Source organism: Phalacrocorax carbo, chromosome Z, assembly GCF_963921805.1.
Source record: "Phalacrocorax carbo chromosome Z, bPhaCar2.1, whole genome shotgun sequence".
Lineage (NCBI taxonomy): Eukaryota > Metazoa > Chordata > Aves > Suliformes > Phalacrocoracidae > Phalacrocorax > Phalacrocorax carbo.
This window is the reverse complement of record NC_087548.1, coordinates 61,914,028-61,929,087: the sequence shown is the minus strand read 5'-3', so window position 1 is coordinate 61,929,087 and position 15,060 is coordinate 61,914,028. Positions and strand designations below refer to the sequence as shown.

Sequence of the window (15,060 nt, the reverse complement as noted above, 5' to 3'; positions counted from 1 at the left end):
TCACTGAATTACTCTGGGCAGAAGTTTTGCCTCCCAGACATAAAGCAAAATTTTGCTTATGTGAAGAATCGAGAATCTTATCAGTAAAAGTTTATACATGTTCTGGAACTAAGATCTTTACATTTGAGATATAACTAGACTAGGTAGTTATTTTATTCCTATTTTTCTCTTCATTGTTCCATATAATTTTATTTTCTTATCATTTTGCAATGCAGCTGATCCTTTTTGTTCAGTGTAACATGGTATTGTGCAGGGGTTTATCAGGGAAGCTAAATTTCTTTATACAAAAGCAGAATTAACTCCTACTATTGTGGTTGTATGTTCTATTTGAAATTACTTTGAAAGGGTGGAAAGGACATCCTTTGAGCTATTATTGTTTTTTAAAATAACTTTAAGGATATTCTGAGCTGTCTTTTTGTTTACCTTTGTATCTTCAGGACCTGCTTATATCCCTGCCATTGTGCTCTAGGTCTAACTGCATCTTGCTTGGTCAGCTTCATTCCTGCTTTTCTCTCATACAAGATGTTTTTGGTTACTTGAATGCCATGCCTGCATAAGCTATACACTCATAATGTGAGCAGCAACGAGATACACTCAGCTTCACCGAGAGAAATACACAGCCTCTGCACAAGCCAGGGGTCAAGGCACTGAGCTGAGACTCATGTCTGTCACTGTAAGCCAGCAATATGCAGGACACTGTGCAAAGATCTGCTAGGTTTCCTTCACCCTACAGTTTCATATGCTACTCTTAACCCCCTGCCCTGAGAGCTGCACTGCAGGGGTCTGCATAACAGCATGCCCCAGGGGGTGTGTGGGAGCTGAGGGACAGTTGACAATTGTTATTTGGAAATGGAAATGTTTATTCTCCAGAGTCCTCCTGCATATGCTGCTTGGCAGATACTGCTATCCATCTGCTAAGCTGGACACTGACAATTCCTAGCATCTTCTTCCGCTTCCCTACTGCTGGGCTGCAGAAAAATGTGGTGTTGTCCTCACTTCCCCCACAGCTGCCAGCCACATCTGTGTTTCACTCGCAGCATGAGTTGTAGGAGAGGATCTTTATTCAGTAAGTGGTGAGGCCCAGCTGCCAGTGAGCCACAGCCTCCTCCAGCCTGGGACTCCCTGTTGATCTGAGCCCCTTCCAGAAACTTTTTGGTTGCTGCTTTTATCCTGCTTGATTACCATATGGTTTTTCAGAGCACTTTTTGCTTCATTCACTGAGGCACAGGGTCCTTGCAAAGGGGACGCTGGGCAGTTTTTGTCCCTCGTCTCCACATGCTTGACAGCCTGCTCACTCGCAGAGACAGACCTCTTATTGTCCTTCTTCTGAAGCACACACTGTATCACCAACTTTTGCCTTTACATTCTTGGCATTTGAGTTTGATTATGGTGTATCTGTGTCTTTACAGCATGCTTGCACAATGCAAAGTACAAACGTCAGCTAATAAACCAGCACTGGGCTCTTGCAGTGGAATCTACTGTGTCACTCACAAAATCGCAAGTGGAAGTGTTTGAAATGACAGGAAATCCGTTCTATTTTGGATTGAATCTTTCTGAATTTGTAAAAAAACCTGTTGTTGTGCAAAGGCAAGACATTAGCCATTTAACAGCCATCAGATCCTCAGCCTAGCTGTCAAATATTAGACTGTAATTGGCTAATACTATAATCTGCCTCTAAAGGAAAAGTTTTGCAAAGTTCAAATACTTCAAAAAGATGGCAAGGTGGCCCCTGTTGTACTTGAAGGACTTTGCTAATATGTTGAACATTTTACAGACTTAAAACTTAGGATTTCAACAGAAAACAGCATCAGTAATTTTCTACCTAGTTTATAACCACAGATGTGGAACTGGCCCATCTCCAGTAGTTTTTCAGTCACGGTAAGATACTGGTGTTCCACTCCAAAGTCTGAATTATGGCAGGTGCCACTGTGATGTGATTTTTAAAGTAAAAGCAATGCGTGTAACACTCCTTTCTTCAGTTACATGCAAACACCCTAATGTTGCACTTCCTTCTGTGTAGTACTGTCATACATAAGCCAGGCATACTACTTTACTGAGTCACATACAGGTAATTCATTCAGCAGAGAGATCCCGATTGTTTCATACTGAGCACAATAAAAGAAAAGTAAGCCAAAACAACCGAAGCCCCAGAGCCTTTATGCACAAGACTAAGCTGCCACTGAGACCATGCTGTCACAGAGAGGTCTCCAGTTGCATGGCATCAGTTCATGATGTGCTATAGTATAATTCAGCAAAGAGTAACTTTAAGAATCAGCTGGGACTACTTTTCAGCTCAACAAAGTGTGTCTCAGATGAAGATATTTCTGTTCAAGCACTCATAGATGTGCAATGACTGTGCAGCCGGCTCCACTACTGCAGGTTAGAAGCAACTATCCTAAATGAAAGACGAAATGTTACAGAAATACAACCTCTCCTGTCAAACCTCCACACTGACTGAACTCAGGTGGCTTCACCACTATAATCAGGGCTGGAGACTTTGTGGCTGAGAAATGCATTTGTCCTGCAGTCACCTTGCAGGAGATAAGAAGGATACTAAAAAGTGAGACAGGTGGATGTACCTATCACCTTCTCTGAAGTGATGAGTCTTGGTGTACTCGTTTTCAAGGAAAAATCTGCAAAAGAGTCCTGTTGGCCTGTTCACAGCTGCCATGCCCCCACCAGCTGTTTCAGCTGACCTCAAAGTGTGTCACCTGGGAAAAGGATGGATGCATGTCTTTTAAATTTCAACTGCGCTTAGTTAGCAAATCTTTTTGTACAAGTTCAAAAGAGTTATAAGAAATGGATAAAAAATCTCAAGTACAATACATCCGTTAACATGCATTCTCACCTAGTAAAGGCAGTAACTTTAATCTTCCTTTTTATATTAATCTAGATTACATTTTATTTATCAAACCTACCATGTGACTAACATTGTATGACCCTTCAATTTCATCAGGAAATGTAGCTACTGAATGTTTTATTAATAAATTGTTTTTTCAGTAGCTGATATATTTTTTCAAGGCAAGTTGTGCAAGGCCTAAATTAACATAAAAACAATTAAAGCAAGAGAGGAATGTTGACTGTATTAGGGTGTTAGGTAACTATCAGTATTAAAAAGTTTAACAAACACAAATGACATGGTTGTACATCAGGTTCTTTTTGCCATTTCTGTAATATATCAATAGCATTATGAAATTCACATGCTGTCAAAGTGATAACAAACAAACGTAAATGGTCATACATACTGATGCATGTTAGTTTTTCAATTCCTATCAATTATGTTCAACAAAAAAAATCAAGATAACTGAAGAGCCTGACCCTAATTTTGCAAGCTGATTCATGCACACAGCTTTCAACTTAAGACACAGGAGCTCTGGGTGGATGGCAAGATCTGTGCTGATGGATTACTTTACAGGAGGTGTTCTCTGGTAGGAAAATTTGGACTAATTATGCTGACAAGTAGAAACTGGTTACTCATGAGGTTAAACTATCTGGGAAGCAACTAGATTATACCACTTGCTCCCAGACCTTCTGTAAGTGTGTTTCCCCAGAGCAAAATCCTTAAGTTGTGGAATAGCTTCCTTCAAGCATTTACAACTTGTACAATTGCAGATTATTCCCTTAGGCCCTATAAAAAAGTCTTCTAGCTGCACAGTTTAGAAATGAATGAATAAATATAATGGTATTTCACAAATTTGCATCTACTCTAATCCTCTTGTAGTCTATTGTTTTGTTTTGCTAACGTTTTACTAGAGAATGAAATGGCAGAAATCTGAGTAATTTTGGTTGTCATTAAAATACTGTATATAAACAGGAAAAGTCAGAATAAGGCATTCTCAACACAAGCTTGAGGAACGTACATTTTCATGCCCAGTGAAACTAACATTTAGATTTCTTCCCAGAAGTAGTGGAATGTTTTTTGCATATAAATCCCCAAATACTTTTTGAATTTTACAGATAAAAAGCATTATTTTGTACATGAGATTTAAAAGCATTGGCTTGATATTCCCTTCCATTTCATCTGCTGCAGCACTATGAATCTGGAAGGAAGCAGTTCAAAGAAACTCACGACATACAGAAGACACCTACTTCCATAAAACCAAATTAAATAGTATTTTGTTTCAAATGACATCTAGAAACACTGAATAGATGTATATGAAGTATACGCATTATGGTAGGTAGTTATTCATCCCCATGTTTTTACCTGCCGGTATTACTGCAAATAACTGTTTCCATGACATGCCTTATGGAACAGTTTAATATTTTCATAAGCAGTCACATGCATTGAAGGTAGGATCACCAGCCAGTGCATTTGGCACCCCAAAGCAGAACCAGAGAGGCCAAGCTTACGAACCTCTCTTGCTGAATGACAAGTTAGCTGGTGTATGGAATGACAGATCTCAGCTGAAACAGGGAAGCACATTGACTTAAGACATTTCTTCTGGAGCTGCTTCTGCTTCCTGAGTGGGTTTCTCTTCAGGTTTGCCGTCATGGACGGGAGATGGGTTACGGCTGGGTTTGTTGCTGTCGTGCGCACTGTGAGCACTGGCACTGCCAAGGCGAGTTGATGCCACCACAGCTTTTACTGCAGCCTGAGAAAGAGAGGATCAAGCAAATATTCCTTAAAGGACACAGTCTGCTACGACTGATGCCTGAGTATCGTCCCATTAAGGATCATAACCACCTTCGGTCTTCATGGTAATGTCACATTTGGATACCTGCCGGGGCCTGAGCAGATTTAGAAGGCCACCTGAAATACCAGATTGGGGTTTAAAATGCTGCTTTCACAAGGTTACAAGCTGGCCAACATGAACAGAATGTTTTTTTTTAGAGCTGCACATGCTTCATTTTTTTTAGAAATGACTTCAGATCTCCTGTGTTAAAGTTAGATGGCAAAAAGAAAGTTTATCTTCTGTCATAATAATAACAGTATTATCACAGTATTATTCCAAGCTCACAAAGGGAAACAACATATATCACTATTGCACTATTGGATATACCAAGCACAATGGTGCAGAACATACAGGCAACTTCCTATGTATATAAATAAATGCACACTGGGGATAGGCCCTCATACCACAGAAAATGTCACAAAATGAAGATATGCATTAAGATAGTTGTCTTAGACCTTCCCTTGAAGAGTTTTATTGCCTGAAAAAACAAACATACAGAGGTGAGGAAAAGAAATGCTAATCTCTGTGTATGACAACTAGCTATTTTCAACCTGGCTAGCTTTTTGCTCAGGCATTGCAGAAGAAACGGGTCTGCAGGAAGGGATGAAGAGTATAATGAGTTTTGTGGATGGTTTGGAGAGGTAAACATTTAAAAAAAAAAAAGAAAAAGAATATGCTAATGAAAAAATGAGAAAACTAGACTATACTGTATGAACATTGGCCAGAAATAAGAATCAGCTAATATAGAATATTAGCAGTACAAGGCATGAGCCAATAAAAGTGGCAATAATTTTAAAAGTGAGATTACAGATTAGAAACAGAATAGGCCACTCGATGATACTATAATGTATAAAGATACTTTTAATGTCATTTAGTCTCACTAGCCATGTGGATGTTTATGAAACAAATTCAACATAATCTATGGAAAACCAAATCATGACTGAGACCTTTAGAGTTATTCTATAAAAATATGTCTTTAAGTAAAGAAAGCCTGCTTGTATGGTGGGAAAGGGAGGATAATTTTATAGTATTCTTTTTATATAATATATATTCTTTTTATATAATATATAAATATAATATATTTTATATTATTCTTATTAACAAAACAACAACTAAAGCATTTATTCAATACCTAGTTTTCTGCTTTGTTCTTATTTTTTAGACAGGAACCGTCTAAAAATTTATGGTTCATTTTTTACATATATACATGTAAAACTATTAACTGCACAGTAACTGCTAACTCCAGTTAATTATCTTAATAACTGGAAAAATGAAGAAATAAACCCATAAAAACCAACTACTTTTAAACACAGAAGTATAAATTGGTTGACTATAAGGATCTAAATAAACTGACTTCAAAAAAATCTCACTGGTGATCAAAGGTGTAGAAATATAAAGAGAATCAAAAGCAAAACATGCAAAAAGGGCATGCATTTCTTTGTGACCTCCTGGGCAGGGAATGTAACAGCTCCCTGAGAAATAATGAAATTTGTGACTCTGCTCATGCTCTGGAATTATTTTAATATAACAACATTGCATGGCATCTTCAGTGAATACACAGCAATCCTGCTGTAAGGCTACAGAAGTCTTTCTGATGAGGACAATGTTAATAGACATGTTTAGTCAGTTTTGGATGGGCAAAGTGTCACTGTGAATTATATCTATGGTGTCTGACACCTTTGTAAATGACAAATTTTTTTCTTTGCCCTGTAGAGATTCTCTGGTTTTGCTCATTTTTTTCAGTATTATCAGGGAACTGTGACAAAGTTAAGGGTCATTGTTTGTGAATTTGGTTTTGCATGGGGGTTATAAAGCTCTCAGACAAGATGCTTTTTACTCTTATTCCCCAGGGCTACAACGGCAAAGGCACTGTAGCTGTTGGTAATAATTTCTGTGTTGAACAATCCCTGGAAGACTGTCCTAAGCAGACACAAAACTTTAACAACTGAAGAAGGGATTAGGGGAGAAGAAAATTTCCTGATGTTACAGCTGCCTGATGTTTGCACCTAAAAATATTACCCTGCTTCTTTCCATGGTAGATACGTAGACTAGATAGTAAAGGAGTGTACTGGTGACTCAAAACCTGTTATTCCCAGCACAGGTCCCACCTGTGCTCCTGCCTTGCAGTGCTTAATTTCTATATGAAGTATCCTATTGCACATTTGCTCTCAGAGGTACTTGGAAATGCATGTTTTGGGCCTGTTCATCTAACCCGCGCATTTTATGGACCTACGCGTCTGAGACGCTGACCTTAGATCATACAGAAGGATGGCTTAAGTTCCTGCTTTGCATTGATAGGTATAGAAACTGAGGGTGGCTTACAGACCAAAATATGCTATAAACATCATCCAGATTTATGAATGTTCATGATGAAACTACTCAGAATTTTATTCTTTCTGTTCTATAGTCTAAGGATGCACAAGCAGTACAGGACAGATGGATGGAAGGAAGAAGAGAAGGAAGGAAGGTAGGGAATTTGCAAAATCTGTACATTCTCAGCAGTTCTGTCCGTGTAGATAGAGTTTTCAATCAACCTCACATATTTTTATTTGTTTGGCTGCAGACATTGACTAAATCAGCCTCAACTTTTTAATCTTCATCAGTCATCTTAAATAAAAAGCTTCTGTAACACTATGGAATGTTGTCCTGAAAAGTGTGCAAGGTTTCTGTAAGGCCACTAATTTAATTGTATGCTTTCATATACACAACAGAGACTATGTCCAGAGACTTGCCTTAAGTTTACGCCGGGCATTGAATTCTTGAAGTTTCTTTTGTGCGTTGTCCATATGTGCAAAGTTTGCTGCCTTCCCTGTGACCCACGGGTGCTGCAAAGCCTGTAGAGTGCTGAGGCGTTTCTTGGGGTCTAAAACAATCAACTTTTTAACCTGCAACAAAAGGAAGAAATATGGAAGGCTGTTAACCTTATTCTTCATTTACATTTACTGAGCTTTGCATTTTGGGGTTTTGGTCTTGGCTTGGGGAGCATCTTAGTGAAAGATAGTCTAAGAAACCAACAAGAATTTGCATTCAGGTCTTTGGACATATTTTGTTTCTGGCATTTCTTGGTCCTCCATAAATAACATCTGAGTAAGACAGCCACTAAGGGAGAAGAGAGGAGAAAAAGAATGAACTGGTTACCAACAGTTGTAAGAGTATGTACCAGTGCAGCTGGTCTGTATACACCATAGGCTGTTGTATGTCTGAATTGTCACATAAACCCTAAGAGATTCTCAAAATCCCCCCAGCCAGGCAGTATCCCCCCTTTTGGATTTGGACAAGGTTTAAACTGGATTAGAAAGTTTAAATTCTAGTGTATGCAACTCATCCAGACTCTTACCATGCAGTCACTGTCAGGTATATTACAAATGAAATGTTTCTTTCAGTCACTGTAAAACCTCATATACACATAAACTAAAAAGTACTATACAGAAAATTTTCAGCTGACTCTGAAACTAATGCTGTTTATGTTGTTCTTCCTGTTACTGAGAACAGGGAAGCTGCACCTCTCCAAACACAACAGTAGGACATTTTTGGGAACAAGGCACTGCGGACATACCCCTGGGAGTGATACAAACTGCTGGGTACAAAGTCTGTCCAGTCAAGCTGCATTTCATGGGTTTTGCTGTATGTCTGGACAAGTGTTGTTTTAAGAAAAAAGAAGGGCGAGGATGGAGTAAAGGAGTACACAGATGGTACTCTGCAGAGCCACACTTACACAGTCTTCCTGACCACACACCGTCTTGGAGCAGGGTGCAAGGGATGGCACAGGGCTCTGGCACTGCTGTGTGCCCAAGTGTGAGGGGAGGACTTACTTTAGGGCTCTCTGAAAGAAAGACAGTGCCCTGAAGTGGGTGCAGGAGAACTGGCATCATGATGAATACCCACTGTGTGTCCACAGAAGAGGTCAAATTAAGCAAATCACTTCAACTGAACACAACAAGGGCTTCATCCTTATCTACAACTTGCTATCTAGTGTTCAAACCCAAAACTCTGAGCTTTACTGTAGCAAAACAGCAGGGACCAGTTTGGACCAAAACTCTCTGTACACAATAAATGAGCAGCTTTGTTGCAGGCTGCTGTTTATCTGGGTTTTGACAACACAAGGCAGCATATGGTATTTTTTTGACCTTAGAAAAACTTCACATCTAATAGAACAACAAAAAAGTACTTCGAACTTCTAAGGTCCTTCCACTTGAGGCATCCTGAAGTACTTCACAAACACTAATTATATAGTATTTTATGGCACAGTTTGTATAAGTAATATGGAACTATGCATTTGTGTCTTCAGTGCTAATGAAACAACTGAATTGTCCAAGTTATTGTTAACTAAAAATCAAACTCAACCATACCTATCTTTGCAGATCAGTGTCTCCTGGATCCAATTTACTTTATCCAGTAATAAAAGAATACAGTGCAGATAGCACACCAGCCCTTGTATTTTGCTAATGGACCACATTTAAAAGTAATGAGTCTTTCCTCATCTACTGAGAAAAAGCTTAAATGGACGAAAAAAGGCTGTCAGCAAAAGCAGGGTGGGAGGGGATTCACTCCTTTTTATATTCTTCCTTTGAAGCTCAGACTTGAAAACTGCACAAAATACAGGACTTGTTTCTATGTTCCCCGGAAGGTGGTTGCCCTGCAAAGAGTAACGATGGAACACCTCAGAGCTAGCATCAAAGGCAGGCACACATGAACACTGTGACAGCTGCCAACAAGCTGTGGCCTAGTTCACAGGGGGACCTGAACGTCCATGGTTTTGAATGCAACACTACAGCACTGGACTAAAAGGGGATATTTAACAGCACCATAATATACCAGAGATAAGAAGAAGAAAAGCAAGGAGCCATATGAACAATTCGTTAACCAATTATTCTGCCCCCACCCCAAAATGGACTCTTTTTCTCAGTGGAAGTGATACTAGCCAAGTACATACCAGCAAAGATACTCCAGTCTCATTTTCGCTTTACTTACTAAATCCTTGGCATTCAGAGACACGTCATCCCACCAGGGGGACACGAAGTCATATTCACAGTTCAGTATTCTCTTAAACATGTACTGATCTCCCCTTTCATCATAAAATGGTTCAAAGCCACAAAGTCTGCAAGGATAAAAAAGAAAGAAATTTATCAAAGATTAATTAGTCTTGGGGTGTTGGAAACAGTTCTTGGTATTACCCTTCCCTACTTTGCGTCCTGTACTCCACTTTGGGAAACCAGACCTGGGTGTACTTATGAACTCCTAATTCTACAGAGCAGAGCAAAATGTGGTCACAAGCATTCGTAAGCCCTGGGGAAGGCTGATCAAATTTTAAGTTTTCAGTTTTCACATGTCTGTAATTGGAACTAATAATATAGCCATGCAACAGTTGATCTGTTTACCTTCTACATTCCAGTAAGTATTTTCTAGCACCTCTTCATTCTTCTGGTCTCAGGCTGAAGTCCCTTGGACTATTTAGTCATTCCTCAGTCTGAAACTTTGCTCATCCCTACTCTCTTCTTTGAGTCTTCCTCCCGTTGTGTGTCTTTTTGAAGTGGATGCAAACACCACAGAGTTACAAATTAACATAATGATGTTTTCTATTTTAATCTCAGTTTCTTTGCTAACAGTTCTTGACCTTGGATCTACTTTTCTGCATTGTTTACAAACACAGAGTTAACAAGTTCATAGAGGAACTATCAGAATCCCTGTAACTCTTTCCTTAGGCATAGGAATTAGCTGAGGAACAACACTTTATCTGTGAAGTTATAAGGACTTATATGTCCAGTTAGGACTGTTTTTTTGAGTATGGTCATTGCTGTATGTTCTTTCATCCTATCATCCACAAAATGTAAAAATGTTTGGCAGGTTTTAATAATCAGCCCTCATCTTTACTTGGGTAGCCTACATATTATCAAGAAATTTTGTAATCTCTCTAATGACTGCATTAATGAATATATTAAATACAGGTCCTGACACTGCTGGCCCTGGGGAAACCAAACACATGGAAGTGGTCTCCATTTATATAATGTCCTATTTAATTGCTTCATTGCACTTTAATCACGCCTGCACAGATAATCCAATGTTTTAAAGTGAATTTCCTATTCATCCAGTATGTGTTCTGAGCTAAACAGAAAGTCTACCTGCTACTCTGCCTCCAGAAAATGCAACAAGCAACGAGATGCTGACAGGAAAAGAACAGCAGACCATAAAGAACAAGACAGCAACAAATCTAGAAGGCTTTTTTAACCTTACATTTTACTTGTTTTCCTATTTTTAAACCCAATCAGTGTGCTTACTGTCCAGAGAAAGGAGACACATGTTCAAGGAAGAAATGTATTTTTGAGAGTGGTGTGTAGCCATGTGTGGAATAGCTGCACCACTTTGCACTGCTAAAGAGGAGAAAACCTCCACTGTAAGCACATTCTGGGTGCATTATTAATTTCCAAGTCTGGCAGAGATGGGTTAAAACACAAGGATCCAACCTCCAAATACCATGTTCTTCAGTAGGCTGGAGCTGGTCGCGGTCCCTCTGCTGCTCTCCTTCCATTTGCCTGCCTCTCCTACCATCATTTCTGAGCTTGCTTCAGGTTGGCTCCAGTCCCCGTGGAGCACTTTTGCTGAGCAGGGCTGTTGGGCCACTAACTGGTTCAGCCAAATCTGGCTTCTGAATACCAGGTAACTGATGACATTCAATGAGGCTCTGCTTAAAGTTTGCTATGACTGTGTTGGAAGCCTTCTAAGTGATTCTCTATTTACTGCTAAAAATATTTTCGTCATAACTCACTACCATCACCTATTGTTGTCTTTATTAACAATTTCTATGGATATGCTCCTACCTAAAAACAATTTCATTTCAGCGGACAGATTAGATGATGAATAAAACTAGAGGTGTAATTTCAAATTAGATAAATTAAACCAAGGCAGCATGGCTGCTCTTGATTTCATTTAAACCAGGATTATGGTGATTCCTTTTAAAGCAATTACCTATCAAATAAAGAAAAAACAATGAAAATAGCTTCAAAATCAATTCAAAATGACCAGACAGTGTTTTGTGCCCTTTTAGGTAAGTAATAAAAAATCACCTTTAATTAAATCCATGCAATTTTGACTACAGGCAAAGCCTCTGCATTTGTTGACCACTATCTGCATCTCAAATGTGCATTAGCATTTCTAACCTGCTGCAGAAATAAAAAAGGACTGATCTTCTTTGCTGCTAAAAGTATAACTGTGGCTTCCTTGGAATTATGACAGTTATCATCAATAGGTCTTAATATGATTTGCCTTAGGAATAACTGTTTGGTCAAAATATGTATCAAAGTTTTTCTTAATCACATGGTAAGTCTATTTGGTATTGGTGAGAAGGCACAGTTTTACGCAGGCCTTCTGTAGCATGGCGGTTAACTCTTAAATCCACTCTATTTGGCAGGTACATACAACTATGTGTTTTTTTGACGGTACATAAGTGCCTTCCATCTACTAAACTATGAGACTGAGACATGCAACACTCTCCTTTAGGCTGCAGAATCAGTCAATTAGTTACTGTACATGGACCTTTCTGGCCTCAGCTTCTAACCCATCAGAAATGTTGCCCTACAGAGCCTTATACTCAATAGAAGAGTTTTAAATGTGGAGTATTATTAAAGCTAAATGGAAGAGATGGCCAAATGGATTTGACTAGCGTGCTTTTTGCCTGGTTTGCTCCTGTAGGTCAAATTGGATTTTGAGAGGGGAGGAGGAGAGAAACAGAAGTAGAGGAGTATCTGTGCTGGTGGTGTCCCACCCTGAGTAGGAGCTCACACACTTGTTTACATCAGTGCAGAGGTTTCACATGGCTTGGGATAATCTCATGAACCACTGGAAGGTTTTGAAAGGCTGCATATAGCAAATGCCACTCCATATATTCAAACAGGAATTTGCTGTATGTTCTCGCTTGAAGCTTACCTACACTTGCAAGCAAGTAAGGAAAGCTCTCAGTTTCAAGTACAACAGCTATAGCTCAGACATTGAATAACTAGGCAAGCCCATGGCTCTATCTAGATGTAAAGAGACAACAAAAGGCACCTCTCCAATCGCAGGGACAGCCCTGCTAAAAGATTTCACATCTCTCTGTCACATGTGGACCACTAGAACTGATGAGACATGATATCCTGGCAAGCAATATCTGAGATGTGATCTTCTACAGACTTGAACCAAGACTTGAGACAAAGATTCACATTTTAAAAGGAGCAGATAACAAAATGGCAAGTAGGAGTACTGTAGCCTATTACTTACAGGCACCCAAAACGAGAGCTGTAACTTATTTGAAGCTTATGTACAGAAGATGTTTTCTGATATTTCCATTATCTGTTTATATATTCTTACAAGTACTTTTAGTATAAAACCTAGAAAATAGAAATCTTTCTTTGCAAAAGACATAAAGAAAATAATTATATTATTACACACTGGAACTGCTGGACAGAGTTAATAAGTCCTAGAAGGGGAAAGAAAATGGCTTGCATGTATAAAATCTTCCATATCTTTAATGTATGTGTGTAAAATCACATTTTCTTCCCAGAAAAGTCATCCTGTAGGTTTCATATACAACTACACAAACCATCTTTGCATTGGTGTTGCCAAGGGAATAAATGAAATCATTTATTCTCCCATAAAGAGAAGTGTCAATACCTCAGCTACAGTTTTCCCTTCTCATCAATTTTCCTTTGAAAGACTGCATCGACACAATAAAATAATTACAATGCTTACCAATTGAATTAGGACTATCCATATTAAGATGCAGACAAGAGTGCCCACCTTTAGACACAACTGTTTGAAGTTTTAGTTTGTAGTTGCAACTTCAACTGTTTAAAATAGGTATGGCCAGCACCACTCACAGCCCCCTGGCAACAGTGTCTGGTTATTTTGTAAGGAGCGGAACACTTCAACATCGGACTGATTTGCAGAGAGAGAGTCCAGGGCTGTTCTCTGCCTCCTGGCTGAGATGCTGTGAGACAGTGACACTGATGCTGTAGCAGTGTCTATGACTGACACAGATGGGGCAGCTGCATTTGGGAATATTCACAGGCACTGTGAAACTACTGCAAGCACTTTAACTTACCCTTGCCCCATTTGTAGCTGAGAATTTACATACAATCATAGTATATCTCACAATTCATGTGAATCGGAAAAAAAAATATTATGCTTTCTGACACTTGTATGCTCGAATTTTTGCTTTCAGCAGCTTCGCTGCTATTTATTCACATTAATAGCACAATTCTGTGCAGACTTTGCTGCTGTTCAGGAGTAAGTGTTACATTTATCAAATATATAACCTGAGTGTTTTGTTATGCTCCTCGAGGATTTCACTTAAATAAAATTAGGAATATCATAATCAAAGTTCAGGATCTCATGTTTTCCAATAGCACAGCTCGTAATGTCAAAAAAACCTGCAGGTGCTCACAAATGAACCACTCCGTGGCACTGTCTGCACTTACAGGATGTAGGTGATAATCCCCAGAGACCACATGTCCACCTCAGGGCCGTAGGCACATCCCCGTAGTATCTCTGGTGCTGCAGATGATAAAACACTTGTCAATAAGGTGAAAGTGGAATGCAGAAATAACAGTCACAAAGTCAATTTAAACTACACACACTCATATGTGTCTTTTTAAAAGTTAGGGCCTGCTCCTTTAAGCCCTTATTTAGGCAAATTATTTCCTTCACTTCCCTTTATGAGTATACAGCGACAGAGGTCATGTCCAAGCACAGCCAGAATACAATGAAAAGTGGACTTTGGTTTCAAATTGCTTTTTAGGTTTAGGTTTGTGAAAGGAACCACAGAAAGATACAGCAGCACTGGAGCTGCAATATTTCAAAGGAGGTGGTACTTTTACTATGGTGTTTTACTTATTTACTTGGTACTTTATTTGGGCCTTATTTTTGTTATTGTTTTAATTATAAGGAAAAACAAGACCATTTCAGGCAATTGATTTTGCTGCAGTGGAGAGCAGGTGGAAAGGCCAGGCAGCCTCAGGGGACTCTGGCTCTGCAATGGTAAAGAGGAGTTAATATCTTCCCAAGCAGCTTGAGAGACACACCTTGAGGAAAGCTGAGCAGACCACTTTATACCTCAATATCTGTGGCTTCTGTGTGTGGCTAAAAATGTGCACAGTTGCGCACTCAAACTGTGACATGCCTACCTCAGGCATGCCCAGGCTCTGTGCCTCCAGGACTTGTAGCCCCGCACACCCTCAAGATTTGCCTCCAACTGGTCAAACCACTGTGGGCAAAACTCCTGAGGTGGCAGGATGAACATGCCACATCTCCAGATGAGAAAATGGAAGTGCTTGCTCCTGAGGAATGTGCTGCAACATCCTTGGGGAACAAGGCTCCCCCAAGCATGATTTTAATCAGAGTACATACAACTCCCTAA

General features: G+C 39.4%; 1 protein-coding gene across 1 annotated transcript in view; it reads right to left on the bottom strand.

Annotated features, from left to right (window-relative positions):
• Positions 1–3,064: 3,064 nt before the first annotated feature.
• The window catches only part of CAMK4 (calcium/calmodulin dependent protein kinase IV), a 165,399-nt gene continuing 153,403 nt past the window's right edge, over positions 3,065–15,060 (bottom strand). The window contains exons 8-11 of the mRNA XM_064439521.1: positions 14,123–14,198; positions 9,645–9,771; positions 7,406–7,558; positions 3,065–4,592 (exon numbers count right to left, since the gene is read on the bottom strand). Of these exons, the coding sequence (XP_064295591.1) occupies positions 4,428–4,592; positions 7,406–7,558; positions 9,645–9,771; positions 14,123–14,198 (521 nt within the window). The 3' untranslated portion in view covers positions 3,065–4,427. The remainder of the gene's footprint in view (positions 4,593–7,405; positions 7,559–9,644; positions 9,772–14,122; positions 14,199–15,060) is intronic.